This window comes from Kogia breviceps, chromosome 17 (genome assembly GCF_026419965.1).
Source record: "Kogia breviceps isolate mKogBre1 chromosome 17, mKogBre1 haplotype 1, whole genome shotgun sequence".
NCBI classification, from domain to species: Eukaryota; Metazoa; Chordata; class Mammalia; order Artiodactyla; family Physeteridae; genus Kogia; species Kogia breviceps.
In genome coordinates this window covers 35,059,923-35,075,076 of record NC_081326.1, presented here as the reverse complement: position 1 = coordinate 35,075,076, position 15,154 = coordinate 35,059,923, and the positions used below count along the sequence as shown (strand labels likewise).

Here is a 15,154-nt window from a genome sequence, read left to right as displayed (position 1 = left end):
CTTTATTACTACCATCGACATCTTTTCAGTACCAAGCATAATAACTAGTATATAAAACATTCTCAAATGTCAAATTGATTTGAGTTCCTAAAAATACATAATTGTTTCTTTAAACCAAAATGTGCACAGACTTCGTATTATTCATTTACATACATGTACATGTCTATAGACAGGAATGTCATTGTCAAGGACTGATTTTTCATACAATTGTTTTCATTTTATTTAAAGGAAGTGAACAAATATTTTTAAATTTCAAATTGACTGGTTAGATTAGCAAAAAGTAAAATCAGAGACACCGCTAGAGGGAGCATTTGTTCAAAGATTGACAACAATATAGCTGCCATTAATACAGGATTTTTTTGTCTGCTCGTTGAATCATTAAGCTTCTCAAGGATCTTTCCTAAGAAAGAGAAGAGATAGAATTCCTTGATACTAGTTTTAAGAAATTGAAGAAGTAAAAATATTCTCAGGACTTTAGAGAGAAGCTCATTCTTCTCACTCTCCAAGGAGAGTAAAGGCCCATCAGTTCTTTTGTCCCTGCTGAAAATAAAGTTACCTGTGTCTTTGCTCCTGTGCTATATAGGACAGCAGTCCTTCCCATGGCAGCAGCACTTGGTATGCAGAAGAAAAATGAAGGAATCACATTGCTGAGGCCATGGGCCAAAAATTCCTACAGGAATGATAATAGGAGAATATATCATTTCTTCTTCTTTTTTTTTTTTTTTACGGTACTTGAGCCTCTCACTGTTGTGGCCTCTCCCGCCGCGGAGCACAGGCTCCGGACGCGCAGGCCCAGCGGCCACGGCTCACGGGCCCAGCCGCTCCGCGGCACGCGGGATCCTCCCGGACCGGGGCACGAACGCGTGTCCCCCGCATCGGCAGGCGGACCCCCAACCACTGCGCCACCAGGGAAGCCCAATATATCATTTCTTAATCACAATCAACTTTTAGAGACCACAGGTAAAACTTGTCATGGAATGAGACTTATTCTGTATTCTATTTCTGGTCTCTCCACTGGTCGTAATTTAACCATTATTTTAAGAATAGCTAACATTTATTGAGTGCTTATAATGAACCAGAAACTGTTCTAAGAACTTCACTGTTTAATCCTTATAACAATAACAACCTTATAGGGAAGTACAAGGTATTTATTGTATATATTGCCAATTTCTCCTCTTTCAGGTCATTAGAATCAAGGTTTTGTTCACATCACTCCACCAATGACCTCCACAGAGCTAAATCCAATGGTTAATTCCTACCTACCTGGCCTAAAATTAGCATTTGACACAGTTGCTCACTTCCTCCTCCTTAAAGGCTCCTTCTAGGACCTCTCACTCTCCTGGTTTTCTCCTACCTCCCTGGCCGCCAATTCTCAGTCTCCTTTGTGGTTCCTTCTCAACTAACCAATCACAGATATTGGACCACTTCCCTCTCTAATCTTAGCTACTCAAATACACATTGACAGCCCCCAAATTTATATCTCCAGCCTAGACCACTCTTCTGAACTTCAGATTAACATACCCAACCTGCCACTCAGCATTTTCATTTGGATGGTTAACAGGTATCTCAAACTTACCTAATCAGACTGTGCTCTATATATTCCCACCCTGGTTCTCCCACATCCTTCCCTGTCTCAAGCTCCAGTTGCTTGGGCCAAAAGCTTTAGAGATAGTCTTGACTACCCCTTTTCCCAGATGGTGTCCACAGAATTTGTCCCAATGCAGAATTTGTCCCTTTCTCATCTCCTTCACTGCTATATCCTGGTCCAAGTCTTCAAGTGTCATTTGGATTATTGCAAAAGCCTCCTAATGTTTTTCTGCTTCTGCTGTTGCCAGTAAATAATACAAACAAAAATCCCTGCTCTCACAGACTGGAGTTCTAGTGAGGGAATGCTGACAATAAACAAGATAAATATGGAAAGTAATACAGAGAAGGGAATGGAAAATTTGGGAATTTAGGATTTTAGTTTACCAAGGAAGGACTCCCTGAGAAGGGAACATTTGAATAAAGGAGGCATGCAGTTACCTGAGGGTACAAAATTCCTGGAAATGGGGACAGCAAGTACAAATGTCCTGAGCTAGAAACATGATTAGTGAACTCAAGGAAAAACAAGGCAGTAAGTGTGGCTAGAACTATAAAATAAATATGAGATCATAGAGGAAAAGGGATGGTGACAAGGTCAGGTATGGCCTTGTAAGCCTTGATAATAGGCTTTTAATCTGAGTACTATGGGAAGCCACTGGGAGGTTTGAGATGAGGAAAGACATGGTCTGCATTATATACCATTGTATCCCTTGTTCCTAGACCAGTACCTGGTAAATAGTAGGGTTCAATACACATCTGTTGAATGAATAAATCTGCTTTTTTACAGATGACAAAACTGGGGCACAGAAACAATTTCAGAGTGAGATTTAGATATAGGTACTTTGGCATTCTAACCACTATTCCATAGCTATCTCTGCAGACCTGTGCAGAAATGTAGGGCCACAGGGCTTGAGACAAGACACTAGCAGAGGTAGATTCAGAAACAAGCTCAATAAAATCTTCATCCTTTGGTATTCTAAGAATAAACCCTTGCAACCTTTAGTTTTTTACTAAGAAGGGTAATATTAGTGTTCTTTGTATTTTGAAATCCAAAATTTTTAAGTCAGCATGCAATGATAAATATATTTAGATTCTCTCCTAAAACCAAATCATTAAGATGCCCCTCTCTAAAAAGGGTGTACTATAACCAATTCAAGAAAGTCAGATTTTCACCTTTCTATGAATGACTTAGATATTTTCTTTTGTTTTCTTCTACCCATTTGTGTTATACACTTAGGAAAGTTGTATTTTTCATAAGTTCAACATTTTCAGGATCTGGGAGTATACTGTACAGTGATACAATAGCTATGGAGAGGTGTGGAGAGGGGTTGGGGCATACTCCACCTGGTTGTCATCAACTGAATATTTGAATTTTTTGGCAGATCCTTGAGCAAGAGCCAGTGAGGCCACATAGCCTACAAGTGCCACTCCAAAAGCTTCAGTGATTACTGCAGAGAGGATGTTCATTGGGGGAGCTCTAGGTGGAGGAATTCTGTTGAAAGAAAGACCATATTGAACTCATCAACTTTCATGTTATTTCTGTAACAACTTGCAGTGAATTCAACTATGGCAAGGACTCTGAAGTTTACATAGAATACATGAAATATCCCTGAGAAAACCAAGCAACCTTGCCCTTAGAAGCCTTTTGTTTTCAACATTATTTAGCAGAAAAGCAAAATCACAAAGAACACCACAAGGACAGCTCCGTGCATCTAATTGGCATTCACTCCCAGAGAATTCAGGTTATAGCACAGAAAATGTGACTAAACAAAAATTTCCTATGTCAGAACAAAAGTAAATATGGAGCATTCTTCATTGAATCTTCCTAAACTTTTATTTGGCTGGCATTAGAAACTGTATTTCATGCCTTGAATACTGCAGTGCTGTATGCAAACACTAGTTTACTGTGAGCTATGATTCTTGAGCTAATCCTTAAATTTTCCATTGAGTTTATAATCTTAATTATGTTTTTTTAACATGATTCTTTCACAGTACACTTAACTATTGTTAAAAAGGAGACAACAGGCCCACAATGGAGTCACTTGTGCTAAGCCCCATGTAAGCAAACCAACAATTAATACCTAATTTAACTGCAGTTTCAGCATTTCCCAGGAATGTAACCTTAGCCAGTCAATCTAGAATTACCTGGTCAGCACTAGCGAGGTAATTTGCCCTTCTGTCCCACATAGGAAAGTGACTTTGCCTGAAACAATCCACTGTTTGCTAGAAACTTCCTTTTCCTGCCCTTCCCTTTCTGACTATAAAAGCCTTTCATTTTGTAAAGCTCTTCAGGGCTCCTTTTGATTTGCTAGATGGGTTGCTGTTCAATTAAGGAATTGTTGAACAAAGTCAATAAGACCTCTAAATGTATTCAGTTGAATTTTTTTTTGACTCTATGTATCACATGTTAAGAAAAATGTCTCCAGCTACACTCTGTTGCAAAATACAGGACCACAGTTAGCTGTTTCTCAGTTTTAAATAACTGTTTAAAATATTTCTTCCAACTAATACACAGTCATTTTCTTATTGTCTTTTTGAAAACCACTTGAGCCCAGTATCATTGTTTATTTATCCCTGATGATGCTTTGTGACACTTACTTCCCCTCTTTAAAAAAAAAAAAAACCCTCAGGGGCAAAAGTAGAAGAAAAAGGTAAAATAGTTCATGTTGATTTAATACTGAGCATGTAAATTGAATGCTCAGCACTTTCATATTAGCAGTTTTATTTAATTCTCCCCACAATCTCCAGACCAAGTACCACTAATGCAATGTATAGAGGAGAAAACATTTTGAGAAATGTATCTAAATCACAAAATGAATTCAACCTCAGCTCCATTTCTTATCAATGCCATGTTTTTTCTATGATTCTTTAAGAAAATGGGTCTGGAAAGGTTACTCAAAATAAAGAAGAATTAGACTTGGTGGAGGAGAGACATGATATATTTTTTTAACCACTCCCTCAAGTTTATCCCCAAGTCAAATTAATTTGTACCATTAAAAGCCCTAAGATATATGATACATAAAAGTGCTACGATTTCAAACTATAAGAACTTTTGTTTCATAAAAAATTGAGCTTGTAGGGCTTCCTTGGTGGCACAGTAATTGAGAGTCCGCCTGCTGATGCAGGGGACACGGGTTCATGCCTCGGTCCGGGAAGATCCCACATGCCGCGGAGCGGCTAAGCCCATGAGCCATGGCCGCTGAGCCTGCATGTCTGGAGCCTGTGCTCCGCAACGGGAGAGGCCACAACAGTGAGAGGCCCGCGTACCGCTAAAAAAAAAAAAAAAAAAAAAAAAAAAAAAAAAAAGAGCTTGCCTAATTATTAATAATGATAAACTAAGCTAGAGAAAAAACTCAATAAACTAAATTTGAAGGTGAAAAGTAGAGAACCCTTTAGAAAACACAAGGTGATTCCAATAATCACTATTAGCCTATATCTTTAGCATAAAGGCTAAAGACTGGATTTTCTAAATTATCTTTTTAATCTCTGAGAATTTTTCTACTGTCCCTCCATTTTAAAGTAGTTAGAAGCCAAACTTTGGGACTGGAAAGTAAAAATATAGAGGATTCAGCAACTCTAACTTCATCCCAAATTTATAAATATTGGTGTATAGTTAAAAGAGACATCTCCTTTGTCCCCTAAGATGACTTTATTTTCTTTCAAACTATATTTGGAACAACATTTTGTCTTTTTAGGGTGAACACTTCTTCTTGCTAATCTTCCTCTTAGTGTCCTGAGGAAGGCTTTAAGACAGGTGGAGAACATGCCCTCATCTCCACTTCCACCCTCTCTTTCACGATTGTACACCACTCCTGCCTATAGGTTTGCTATTTCAGATGATGCTTGTGTATTTTTACTATGTTTTAAGTGAAATAAAAATAGTCATAGGAATATGTGAGTGGAATAGGGAAGACTATATCCTAGAGCATGACTCTAATTTGGAAATTCAATGCCTTGTTTTCTTTTTCAAATAATATTCATGTAATTTCCAAATCTTTTACCTGAAGCAATGCTGTATAAAATAGTTATCAACTTCCCAAGTAATTGATAAGCAGTCTAATAAGTTATTTTTTTCTTTATTGTGAACTGTTTGTTTCTATCATTGTAAAATAGAAATTAATTGGAATTTTGTCCCATAGAGAGACTTTGAAAGAAATGAAATTCGTACCCACCTACCTGCAGTTGCTTCCTCCATCAAAAAACAAATGAAAGAAAGAAAGAAAGAAAGAAAGAAAGAAAGAAAGAAAGAAAGAAAGAAAGAAAGAAAGAAAGAAAGAAAGAAAGAGAAAAAGATTACATTACCCTTTTGGAATATGACCAACTACTTCTAATCCATATGTGTTTTCCATATTGGTACAATAACAAGTAAATGATGCAGCAATAATCTGTGTGGTTCCATTTGAAAAAAGAAAAAGAAAATTATTCCTGGCTTCTCAAACATCTTAAAACTATTTTTAAAAGTAAACATTGTTCATGTGCCCCATGATTTTCTCGAGTAATATAGCAGTTGCACAGATTTTTAAAGACTAAGAAGAATTCTAAAAACCAAAACATCCCTCTGGGATTTGACAGCACTTAATTTTTAGTCTCAAAAATTAAATGGCATTACAATAGTACAACTTTTCTTATATCCTTCCCAATTGTGTCTGATTCTGAAGGGGAGCAGAACACAGACTATAGGAGTGTGTGTGTGCATGCTTGCATGCTTGTGTATGTACAGATACCACAGTCCAACCTAAATACTTGTCTCTTGTAATATGAAGGGATGCTTTATAACGTAGAATGTTTTCCCTCCATTGCAGCGACCACCTAAGAGTTTAAGATGTTGTATCAATATTCCTAATGTAGGTTAATAATCAATGATGATTTACAGTCTACTTGAATAATTTTGAATTTTGAGTTTTGCTATTTCTTGAAGTAAAATATCCTAGTTAATAATGTGTCAAACTTGATACTTTTGAAATTACCTCCCTGGAGTCTCAGGTGCCTGACCCTCTGTTATATGATATAATGATATATAATAAGTCAAACCAAGTGTTCTCAAGTATCCATGATCACCTTTAAAATGTATGTTCAGAATTCTGTTCAGCATTTGTTTTTACCAGCCATTCCACCTTAATGTTTTCCATCCATTTCACATTCTTTTTTCATTCTTCTGATAATTTAATAGGTGTTGTAAATTTCACAGGGTTATCATATCAGTTTGGTATAACTATTTTGGTATAACACTTTTCTGTTTAAAAGGGATACACTAATTACCTATTTAAAGTACAAATTTACCATATACATGGTCAGAAAAAAGATATAACAAAATCACACTAGCAAAATAAGGAATATCTAACAATGCCCAATAATATTATTTTGTAGGGATTTTTCCTGTGTATTTCTGTTCTCTGTGATGATATTTAACTGAATTTATAGAAGTTTTTAAAACATTGAATAGACTTAAAAAGCCAAAGAGCCTTGAGGATATTTTTTAAAGGCAGCAAACTCTACAGGTTATACTTTAAACTTTATAGATATTGTGCTATAATTGTATTTTCTACAGAATATAGTAGTAGCTAAAAGTTCAAGCTATTAGGTTGGAATCAGAAGTATTAATGTATTCAAAAATTTCTAAGCTAATTAATAAATTTTAATTGCTAATAATTTTCATGAAATATTTATGTCAAGTCAGAAAATATTGTGAGCTGTAAAACAAAATACACCATAGCCACAAGATGCTGGATCCTTATTGAAAATGGAAGAATACATGGTGTTTAATACACATAGCCAATATTAGAATTAAGTAATCTAAGTCACTAACTTGGTCTTTCACACAGTGCTTTAGAGGGTTCTAATCTGGTCATCCTCCAACTGTAGCTCTCCCTGTAAAATGGGAGTTTTGTGGGGGCAAAGGGAGGTATCCAACTCAAACCTGGACTCCTCTTTCTATACCACACCCTGAATCATCAGGAATCTATAATTTCCTGCCTAAATGGCTCCAAGTCTACTTCCAGAATACCTTCCCCAGGTCTATCCTTCCAGTGTAACCCAAAGAAAGGCCAAGGGACAGTTGTGGGGCAAGGGTATCTACATTTATACTTATGAATCCCACTGTAGATGGGATAGAGCTGAAGTAGGAAGAGAAGAGGCAGTCCAAGGGACTGGCTTTCCCCTTGCTGCCACATTCAGGCAGAACTCAAAGGATTAGGAGAATTCTCTATTTTAACCTGACTTTCAAGGTAATCACTAAGGTATTTTAGTCAAGATAGGAAAATAGAACCTATTTTATTTAACATTTTGATCTATAACTCTTAAGTATTTGGGCCTGCATTATTATTTTTGCCTTAGGTCTTACACATATTAGGGGCAACACTGTATAAGGAGTACCTTTTATTTTTTGTAAGGATAATTCTTACAATTTTTGTATTGAATGAACAATTGTCTTATTCAGTGTTTTATTCTGTATTGAATAAAAAGAGTTCAAGAGTCTTCTTCCCCAAGGTTATTTTCAATTTCTGGTTTCCTGAAACATATAATCAAGCTTCCCAGGATATAATAAGCATTCCTTAATACCTACAGGATTTTGGAATAAAATATGTTTCACAGTTGTCTCCATGAAAACTACTAATAAGCATAGTACCCTCCACTTGTATGGCTTATTTGAAATTCACACACATATACAAGCACACACACATTAAATAGATTACATATTTTATATGTATCTCTACAAATTATACAAAACCTAATTATGGAGAGAAGCCATCCATCTTAGTTATGCAGAAAAAAAGTCATATCCCTCAGAGACAGTTGCCAATGTGCTAGCCTTATACATTTACATAAACCTATACCATTTCAACAGTATGGAGGGATATTGCAATAGGTGAAATTACTTAGACACCACTTGTCATATACATGTATATAACCCAAAGACCATTAAAAAATTAAAGCCAATTAATTATAAGTAAGTTAGTAGACTGTGGTTGGCTTAACATTTCATTTTCAATGTAATGCTTTGTTTAGTTAAGAGTTCCCATTAGAGGCACTTAAAATTTCAAAATGTATTTTTTAATGCCATAAACCTTAGGAGCAAAGTATGATTTGTTGCTTTGCCAAGTACAACAACAACAACAAAATCTTAGAAAATCAGCCCTGGCTAGTGAAAATCATGAGTATCCTTTAATAAAGCAAAATTGGGTCAATAAAAACAGTGTAAATAAATTTATCAATCATTAATGGGCATTTGTCAATTGATAATATTTCTATGTATCATACCATACAAATAACATGTCAATAGGATGTGGTATCACTTTTTGTTGCTTTAGGAGAATCATGCCAGAGATCTTTTGGTTCTCATCCTTAGAAATGTCTCTTTATTTAAAATCTTAAGCTACATGTTTTCTTATTTACCTAAAAAAATACAAGCATCTGTGAAAATTGAAAACACATGTGCTTCCTTTTTAAAATTATTGACTCAACATATTTCCTGTCTTTACATTAATATATAGCCACGCAAATTAGCCCTGCTTTAATGAGACACAGGATTAGCTGTGGCTTACTTTAGACAATAATGTGAGCCTCTGCAGGTTACCCACAGCAACTGCAAACATTGCAGGGCAGAATGCTAAATGTTGATTCACACTTACCAAGACTAAGTCAATAGGAAGAACAATTTTAATTTTCCTTTTAAACTGTTCATTCAGCTCTTTAACCAGAACAAGCACCACGATGCTCAGCAAGGATAAGAGCAGTGCTTCCAGTCGCACAGACTTGATGTTTTCAAAGACATATGCATAGATCTACAGTAATGAGGAAAAATACAAACAAAATTCAGGATCACCCACAATATATCAAAACTAAAATCTGGCCCCCAAATGAACTCAGTGACGTTTTGCAAAAAATAGCTGAAGGGGTGGGAAGTGGAAAGGTGGGGCATAGAAGGGTAGTCAGTGCTGATATAGAGCAAACTATAATTCATTTGCTTGTACAAAATTGCTTTGCCCTTGATTCTTCCACCAAACTCAGTGTTTGTTCCTTCCTACATAAGGACACTACTACACTTCCAGCTCCTCCCCAGACACTTATGGGCAGAGATGCTAAAACTCATTAGCTACATGCAGATTCATCATTAAGAGCAAGTGAGGGGACTATAGCCTCCCTTGAACCCCACCACTCTTCTTCAAACCCCAGAATCAAAATACACACATACTTTAAATATCAATGGATATATCTGGAAGCTAATAGCTCTGTGTAAGGAGATATTTGTGTTAATCTGTATCTTCCAAATTTTCTCTTACAAAGATGTATGACTTGTATAATTTTAAAGGTTTCACATAGGCCTTAAATGCTTATCTTCAAAATGTCTCAACTCCTCCTTTTCTTCAAATATGTTAAATCTGATTTTTATAAACTAATTTCTATTTATCCACAGCTGATTTATTAAGTCTACTTTCAAGTGATAAAAACTAGGTTTTACTTTAGCATACAGACAATTCTTATAGTAGCCCAACTTGTTGGTGTTCTTTGCCCTCTCTTTTTAGTATCTCAAAGATAATTTGACCACCACTAAAAATATTGTATTAAAATACTATATAAACAACAGATCAAAAGAATTTATATAGACTATGTTCCTCAGCATCTCCTAAAATTCTGCTCAGTAGATTTCCTAATTGAACCCATCTGATCCAGGGATCAGGAATATACCTGGTGTAAATGAGGTACACCAGGCTATATAACATGGATTCTATACATTGAGTATTATCATTAACACTGTAACTCTTACAAACAAACAAAGAAAATATACTCAGTTAACATGGAGACTTGTTGGGTGAAAGGGATCAGGGTAATGTAGAATCCAGAATCTCCTGTGTCCACACAGTTAGAAAAAATTGGTTGTGTAATCAAATACATTAAGGAATAATTGGGAATCAGATAGCTTTACTTGTTACCTTTTTCACAGCATTCTAGTATTGCACACTACTTGGAAAGAAAATCAGGTACTACAATACCATGGTTATCTGAGATGCAGACTATATTTTTCCTCTCTGCCTAAGCTGTGGATAATAACTGTTCACAGAACTCCTACAGCAAGTGAAGAAGCAGGTTCCATTTCTCATAGTTACCTCTTACTCAAAGCCCAGGACAAAAATCCAAAATGCTACTCAAAGAAATATATTCTATAGCGGATGGAGTCAGAGGGATGTCAAGAAAAGTTGGTCCAAATGCACAGCTTTCTGATGATTTATTATGATCCAAAGATAAAATTGAGACTATCATTCAGATGATTTGCCAAGAATAAAACAAGCATCCAAACATTTTAAAACATTTAGAGGTTTATTACTTCTGTTTTATCCATGGTATTAAAAGTATGCCATAACAGTGCCTGTATAAGAAATCAGAGAAATGTGAAAAACTCACAAACCATACCAAATTTGCTGTAATGTGCATTTTGAGAACATGTGTTTGCAGTAATAAAAATGGCCACCCCAGAATGAAAGGAATGAGAAACTCTCCACCAGGGTTTTTATTGTCTGTCTGAATTAAACTACAATTTGTAGAGCAAATTACATCTCACAAGATGCTCCAGAAGAACATGGGGATGGGCAGAGGCTTGTTACAACCAGCACGAAGAACACAATAGAAAAATAGGCTGATGAGGAGTTATACTAATGACTATCATGTGGACCCACATGGAGAAATCACAGCTAAAGATGGCTTGTAGGAGATGGGTGGCATCTGGAGACAGAAATAGGGACAGGGACAGGCATGTGCAAACACACACACAGGCACACATTTACACATGCTCATTTAATATAGGTCTAGGCCTCCTAAACACACATTGACATTTCTCATTTCTAGTATAAATCGAGTCATTTGGGTATGCTATCACACACTACATTTCAGTAGATAAAAATTCCTTTTGAAGATCATCATTCATTTCCCAGACCTCAGAGAAGCAATGATAGTTTATATGTGTATAGATAAATAAGTAAACTATTTCATCAGAACTGACCAATCTGTTTTATAAAATAGGAGTTTAGCACATTTTGAGACTATAGTATTAGTAATTCTTTAAACTAGACATTTAATATAACTTGACATAAAATGAAAAATATCAATATATATAAACAACTGCATTTTGAGATATTTCAAAGAATGAAAATAGCTTATCCAACATATACATATATTATTTTTTATAATTTTCTTTAGAGAGGAGACTTTTCTGAAGTACTTAATGTATATTTACACACACAAACACATTCATACACACCACTACTTATATAATGTGTTTTTATCTGATTTGGACATTCTTAATACATTTTTTTTTTCACTGATGGATTCTCAACTCCTAGAATAGTGTCTGGCAGATAGCAGGCACTCAATAAATACTGTTGAATGAATAAAATATTTGATAGAACAGAGTAATAGTAACAATAAATCTGTAAATAAGACTAGATGTTACCCTGAATAAAAAGAATGACAGAAGAACTCACACTCCTCTTTTCTCACTATCAATACTTAGCTATATCATATTAAGGGGATTTGTAGTTATCATTTATTTATTCACTCAACATTTTTTTCATGTTCATTCTGTTTATATTTTTTAAATTTTTATTTTATATTAGAGTATAGTTGATTAACAATATTGTTAGTTTCAGATGTATAGCAAACTGATTCAGTTATACATATGCATGTATCTATTCTTTTTAAAATTAATTTCCCATTTGGGTTATTACAGAATATTAAGCAGCATTCCCTATGCTATATGGTAGGTCCCTGTTGGTTATCAATTTTAAATATAGCAGTGTGTATAAGTCAATCCCAAACTCCCAATCTATGCCTCCCCCTTACCTTCCCCACCGATAACCATAAATTCATTCTCTAATCTATATGTTTCTGTTTTGTAAATAAGTTCATTTGTATCATTTTTTTAAGATTCCACACATAAGTGGTATCATATGATACTTGTCTTTCTCTGTGAGACTTACTTCACTTAGTATGATAATCTCCAGGTACATCATGTTGAGGAAAATGGCAATATTTCATTCTTTTTAATGGCTGAGTGATATTCCATTGCATATGTGTACCACATCTTCTTTATCTTTTCATCTATATATGGACATTTAGGTGGCTTGCATGTCTTGGCTATTGTAAACAATGCTGCAATGAATATTGGGGCGCATGTATCTTTTTGAACTATGGTTTTCTCTGGATATATGCCCAGGAGTGGGATTGCTGGCTCCTATGGTAACTCTATTTTTAGTTTTTTAAGGAACCGCCATACTGTTCTCCATAATGGCTGTACCAGTTTACATTCCCACCAACAGTGTAGGAGGGTACTCTTTTTCCCACACCCTCTCCAGCATTTTTTGTTTGTAGATTTTTTTTTTTTTTTTTTTTTTTTTTTGCCATACGCAGGCCTCTCCCTGTTGTGGCCTCTCCTGTTGTGGAGCACAAGCTCCGGACGCACAGGCTCAGCGGCCATGGCTCACGGGCCCAGCCGCTCCACAGCTTGTGGGACCCTCCCAGACCAGGGCACGAACCCGTGTCCCCTGCATCGATAGGCAGACCCCCAACCACTGCGCCACCAGGGAAGCCCGTGTTTTTAGATTTTTTGATGGTGACCATTCTGACTGGTGAGAGGTGATACCACATTGTAATTTTTATTTGCATTTCTCTAATAATTCGTGATGTTGAGCAACTTTTCATGTGCTTTTTAGTCATCTGTATATGTTCTTTGGAGAAATGTCTGTTTAGATTTGCCCATTTTTTGATTGGGCTCTTTGATTTTTTGATATTGAGCTGCATGAGCTCTTTGTATATTTTGGAGATTAATCCCTTGTCAGTCTCATTGTTTGCAAATATTTTCTCCCATTCCGTAGGTTGTCTTTTCATTTTTTTTAATGGTTTCCTTTGCTGTGCAAAAGTTTTTGAGTTTAATTAGATCCCATTTGTTTATTTTTGTTTTTATTTCCATTACTCTAGGAGACGGATCCAAAAAGATATTGTGGTGATTTATCTCAAAGAGTATTCTGCCTATGTTTTCCTCTAAGAGTTTTATAATATACGGTTTTACATTTAGGTCTTTAATCCATTTTGTATATTTTTATGTATGCTGTTAAAGAGTATTCTAATTGCATTTTTTCACATGCAGCTGTCCAGTTTTCCAAACACCACTTATTGAAGAGACTGTCTTTCCTCCATTCTAGGGTCTTGCCTCATTTGCTGTAGATTAATTGACCATAGGTGCATGGGTATATCTCTGGGCTTTCTATCCTGTTCCATTGATCTATATTTCTGCTTTTGTGCCACTACCATACAATTTTGATGATGTAGCTTTGTAGTAGAGTCTGAAGTCAGGGAGCCTGACTCCAACAGTTCCAGTTTTCTTTCTCAAGATTGCTTTGGCTATTAATGGTCTTTATGTTTCCATACAAATAGTCAAGTTTTTTGTTCTAGTACTGTCAGAAATGCCATTGGTAATTTTATAGGAATTGCATTGAATCTGTAGATAGCCTTGAGTAGTATAGTCATTTTGGCAATATTGATTCTTCCAATCAAAGAACATGGTATATTTCTCCATCTGTTTGTGTCATCTTTGATTTCCTTCATCAGCATCTTAAAGTTTTGGAGTACAGGTCTTTTGCCTCCTTAGGTAGGTGTATTTCTAGGTATCTTATTCTTTTTGATATGATGGTAAATTGGATCATTTCTTTAATTTCTCTTTCTGATCTTTCATTGTCAGTGTATAGAAATGCAACAAATTTATGTGTATTAATTTTGTATCCTGCAAATTTACTTTACTCATTGATGAGCTCTAGGAGATTTCTGGTAACATTTTTAGGATTTTCTATGTATAGTATCATGTAATCTGCAAACAGTGACAGTTTTACTTCTTCTTTTCCAAATTGGATTCCTTTTATTTATTTTTACTTGCTGATTGCCACAGCTAGGACTTCCAAACTATGTTGAATAAAAGTGGCAAGAGTGAACGTCCTTGTCTTGTTCCTGATCTTAGATGAAATGCTTTTAGCTTTTCACCATTGAGTATGATGTTAGCTGTGGTTGGTCATATACAGCCTTTATTATTTTGAGGTATGTTTCCTCTGTGCCCACTTTCTGGAGAGCTTTTATCATAAATGGCTGTTGAATTTTGTCAAAAGCTTTTTCTGCATCTCTCAAGATGATCATATAGTTTTTATTCTTCACTGTGTTGATGTGGTGTATCACATTGATTGATTTGTGTGTATTGAAGAATTCTTGCATCCCTGGGATAAATCACACTTGTTCTTGGTGTATGATCCTTTTAATATATTGTTGGATTCAGATTGCTAGTATTTTGTTGAGGATTTTTCTGTCTATGTTCACCAGTGCTATTGACGTGTAATTTTCTTTACTTGTGGTATCTTTGCCTGGTTTTGATGTCAGGGTTATGTTGGTATCATAGAATGAGTTTGGAAGTGTTCCAAACACTGCAATTTTTTGGAATAGTTTCAGAATGATAGGTGTTAATTCTTCTCTAAATGTTTGAAAGAATTTTCCTGTGAAGCCATCTGGTCCTGGACTTTTGTTATTTTGGAGTTTTTAA

General features: G+C 35.5%; 1 protein-coding gene across 2 annotated transcripts in view; it reads right to left on the bottom strand.

Annotated features, from left to right (window-relative positions):
- Positions 1 to 15,154, bottom strand: part of SLC26A7 (solute carrier family 26 member 7) — a 177,658-nt gene that overhangs the window by 61,299 nt on the left and 101,205 nt on the right. For both annotated transcript variants that reach the window (XM_059043462.2, XM_059043463.2), the window contains exons 5-8: positions 9,213 to 9,365; positions 5,887 to 5,969; positions 2,929 to 3,076; positions 557 to 670 (exon numbers count right to left, since the gene is read on the bottom strand). In XM_059043462.2, coding sequence (XP_058899445.1) covers positions 557 to 670; positions 2,929 to 3,076; positions 5,887 to 5,969; positions 9,213 to 9,365 — 498 coding nt within the window. The remainder of the gene's footprint in view (positions 1 to 556; positions 671 to 2,928; positions 3,077 to 5,886; positions 5,970 to 9,212; positions 9,366 to 15,154) is intronic.